General features: G+C 38.3%; 1 protein-coding gene across 1 annotated transcript in view; it reads left to right on the plus strand.

Moving 5' to 3' along the window:
- The window catches only part of gdpd2 (glycerophosphodiester phosphodiesterase domain containing 2), a 12,644-nt gene that overhangs the window by 2,545 nt on the left and 5,856 nt on the right, over positions 1-4,243 (plus strand). The window contains exons 2-9 of the mRNA XM_032528624.1: positions 90-328; positions 1,117-1,220; positions 1,359-1,452; positions 1,670-1,729; positions 1,814-1,912; positions 2,029-2,122; positions 2,670-2,815; positions 3,535-3,617. Of these exons, the coding sequence (XP_032384515.1) occupies positions 242-328; positions 1,117-1,220; positions 1,359-1,452; positions 1,670-1,729; positions 1,814-1,912; positions 2,029-2,122; positions 2,670-2,815; positions 3,535-3,617 (767 nt within the window). The 5' untranslated portion in view covers positions 90-241. The remainder of the gene's footprint in view (positions 1-89; positions 329-1,116; positions 1,221-1,358; positions 1,453-1,669; positions 1,730-1,813; positions 1,913-2,028; positions 2,123-2,669; positions 2,816-3,534; positions 3,618-4,243) is intronic.

Here is a 4,243-nt window from a genome sequence, read left to right on the forward strand (position 1 = left end):
CACACACACACACACACACACACACACACACTCTCTCCCTCATTTACTTTTTGTCACAGTTGTCTTTTTTTCCCTCCTACACGTCATAGGTTTAGAGAGGCAAATGAGGACTGGCCTCTCCCAGTATCCAAAGAAAGAGTAATCTGGACTCCATCCATCCTTCTTCAAGCCGTCCCGTATCAGGTGTCCGGATTGAACTGAGCAGGATCTGCACTTCCTAAACGGTGAATGAGGAGAAGTCATGTCTCCAGACAAGAGCTGTTGCAAAGTTTGCAGCAGGGGCTTATATAGCTGCCACTGGAAGCAACCAAGTAAAAATGAAAGAAAAGTGAGTATTTTTAGCCATAATTGTGTTTATATTAACGTTTTCAAATATAAATGTATACTTATATGAACATTAGAGTGTTCAGATAAGTCCACGATGTTCAGCCTTCAGTGCTGCTCTTTACTGTACTGTAGTGTGTGATGTTTATGAAATAATTGTTTGAAATTACTTCTATCAACTCAATTTCAATCTTCAGGTTTCTTGTGCTTCCACTGAGCATAACCTTTACAAATCCCTGTAATCAGGGATTAACATTCTATCAGACAGACTGAATTCAGAAATGTAAAATATTTCCAATGAACAGTTTTGCTGTAAATGTAAATGTCCCATTCTTTAAATGCATGAAAAGTGGATACCTATGTTTAGGGATATATTATTTAAGTTTTTTTAGAAAAGAAAAACTTTGTAAACGAAGTAATGACGACGATGAAATGGATGTGCCAAGAAAAACAAGTAAACTCACAGGCCCTAACAGGCTTGTTTTGGATTTATCAGTATTACAAGGGGGGGTGGCCTATAACTTTGTACACAAATGAAACGGTAAAGGTGTGTTGTTGAGGGTGAAAGTATGAAGGGCCGTTTGTGGTTGCGTGCCAAAACCAACTGTGAAAAAATATTGGAATTGTTCCATTGTTTTCTTAGATCAAATTGCCTTTGGAATCCATACACACATGCCTTCACTTACGCACACACACAACACAAAAAATATCTTTGTATTTATTATTTTCTTATTATTTTAACCCTCTTGAACTGATGTCTGGATAATATTTCACCTGTTCTTTTCATTCTAGCGGGAATGCTGTTGGTTCTCAGTTGTCATTATGGTCTGCCTGCTTTCCCTGTGCTGGATGTACATCTGTCTGGTTACTTTTAATGACCGAGAGGAGGTTAACTGGTGAGTGATCACAAACACACAGACAAACGGCCCACACTGAATCGAGCACAAAAGACCAGAATCCTCTCTTTTCTTTCCTTTTCTTCTCTTTCTTTATTGGTGCTAACCCTGTGCTGCCCTCTTTTGTTCTATTATCAGGAAGAGCTTCGAAATACTGAAACGATGGGTGAACTGGTTCATGGTGCTGATCATCATTTCTGCAGTGGTAACCAGCTACTGCGTTCTGCTGCTGGTGAGAACATAGTGTTGATACTGTGGTGTTGGTTGTTGCAGAATATTGTACCTTATTGTCACGGAAGAGTTTAAGTACTTGCATGGGAGATGAAATGGGATGTTTAGAAGTGTATAAGAAACATAATATAACTATTGTGTAGAATGGTAGCCATGTAACTAGATAATATGACAATTTCAAAAAGAGATTTGTTATAATTTAGTTTCATTCATTACAGCTCTTTGCACTCTTCCAAGTTGCCTTAGAAGAACCACTCAACTTACACTGGTTACACAAGGTATTGTGAACATTTTCAAATATCCTCTATTGAGGCTGTTCAAATTATTGAATGTTATATGTGTTTTGTTTTTTGTCCACCCAGATCCTGCTATTTTTTGGTGTGATGTTCATCACTTTTGCGGTCACAGGAATCTGTCTTCTGTGGCCACAGGAATGGCCAACTGTTCCTCTTTCCCTCCAGGTACAGTGATACACGTTTATAGAGGGAATGTTACAATGTAAATGTCTGTTGTTGTTTGGTTCTTTGTTGCCTGTGTCCGTCATGTGTTTCTGATGCGCGTGTCGGCCTCTCGCCAGGCCACAGCTCCTTTCTTGCAGTTTGGTGCTGTTGGGGCGTTGACCCTGCTGTGCTCGTTCGTCTTCCAGGGTTTCCACACGGCCAGGAAACAATGTATGCCTCAGATATCATTTAAAAGCACATTGGCATGACTCACAAGCAGTTAAAACACTGTGTGCAGACACAAATATTACAGTACATACATACTTTGAAAGAGTCAATTTTGATATACTATAGAATAGATCAAAGAAAAGTCAATAAAGATATCATAAATAAAGAAAAAAGGACACAGATATAGATATAGATAAATTAGCTGTCAATGCCCTAATTTATAGCACACTAGAGTCTGTGTCCTCTGTTCAAATCTTTACTGGTTCATTTTAACTCAGCAAGTGAAACACATATATGTAAAATATGGCTGTTGCTTGACTAAGTTCTGTAATTTGCATGTTGCATAAAACTATGTACAGAAATATTCATGTGTTAATTCCTGCAATTGAAACAAGACACAAAAACACAAATGATATTATACTCCCACAGCACAAACAATGCATGTTATGTACTCACATTCCTAAGGGACTTCTGTACAGTCCTCAATTTAGCCTCAGAGCAATATAAACAGCTAGAGGGTTATCTTATTGTTTGACTTTTTTCTCACCAGGGTCTAAGTTCCTGATTGCAGTGATATTTGTAGTGGTGTCAGCAGCCATCTTCCTGTGTCCCCTGAAGATCGAGTCTCCTTGTCTGATGGAGAAGCATGAATTACCCGATAAACCAAAACTTATTGGTCACAGAGGCGCACCAATGGTGAGCATCCTGTTTTACTTGACAACACCCTAAAGGTACACATGGTCCACCTCGCATTGTGTTTGCAATTCTTTTCAACTTTCTTTTCAACTTTAACGTTTGTCTCATAGCCAGGTAAATATAGAACAGACTGAGACTTAGGCACACAAACTAAGGTACACAAAACACGATAAAATACATGAAACACGAATACATCAAGTGACTACAAGAAACATGAGTATCACCCGTCTGTAGTTATTTGGGAAATGATATCAGTCTCAGCTAAGTCTTTATGAGTATTTAACAAAGGCCTGTTTGACCTGGCCTTAGTCTAAACCTCTACATACAGAGGACACTTTAAAATATACTTGTATATAAATATACTTATTTGTAAGCCAGCTAAACATTAAATTTGACTGCTATACAGTCCATGCAATTATCATTATCTACTGTTTTTTTCGGAGCAGGTTATACAATGCATAATTCTCTGTTTGCTGAAACAATATTTTAAATTACTTTGCACGTACTCTATGCAATGCTCTGGTATAAACAAATGTCCAATCATGTGAGGGCTCCATATGCTGCTTTGTCCTTGTTATTTTGCGGTGCTCCTGGGTTGCCAATAAGCTCAATTTAACACTGTGTATACAGGGTTGTGTGTGTGTCCACGCAGCATGAGGGTAATTTGGGAGTTTAACCACCATGAGTGTGCCTAATGCATCTGTTCTTGCTGTGTTCAGCTGGCCCCGGAGAACACCTTGATGTCGTTCAACAGGAGCATCGCGTGCGGCGTGACAGCCTTTGAGACAGACGTACAGCTCAGGTGAATCTCAGTGATTACAGGGAGAATCATAGTACTGACACTAAGCAATATTAGTTCCTGTTGCTTTACCTGTCAAGCTTTCCTTTCTTGCAAAGCACATTTACAGTTTACAATAATAATTATGGTGAACGATTACCACTCTAAATGATCTTTTTAGTAAATTTTTCAACAATGGGTCCTTGATTTCACACAGAGGTAGACAAAAGCAGGCTTCTTTAGATTTTGACACTAATATATTTCAGCATATCTGCCTAATTATTATTTGCTTCACAAGTTAAAAGTCAATGTCTGGCTGGCTTGTTTTGAAATTAGAACCCTAAATAATAATGGCTGGATATATTACATTATGCTAAAAGACTTGATGCTAAAGCTACAAGTCCCCGGCAAAAAGTCAGCATCCTCCTGGTAGATGTCCTAGGCACTTTTTCTAACATAAGCTGTTTCAGAGCAGATAAAAATAGCCTACTGTTTAATATATTCCTTACACTTTTGCCCTTATGAATTTGTTTTTTGGAAAGGCTAAAAAAAGAAACCATACTCCAAACTCTTACCAACTTTTGCTCTACTAAACTACTTATTTACCTTTACTCCAGTGCACACTCAAGGCTGATTAACAGTCAATGCGT

The sequence above is a fragment of the Etheostoma spectabile genome, chromosome 10 (genome assembly GCF_008692095.1).
Source record: "Etheostoma spectabile isolate EspeVRDwgs_2016 chromosome 10, UIUC_Espe_1.0, whole genome shotgun sequence".
Taxonomy (NCBI): Eukaryota; Metazoa; Chordata; class Actinopteri; order Perciformes; family Percidae; genus Etheostoma; species Etheostoma spectabile.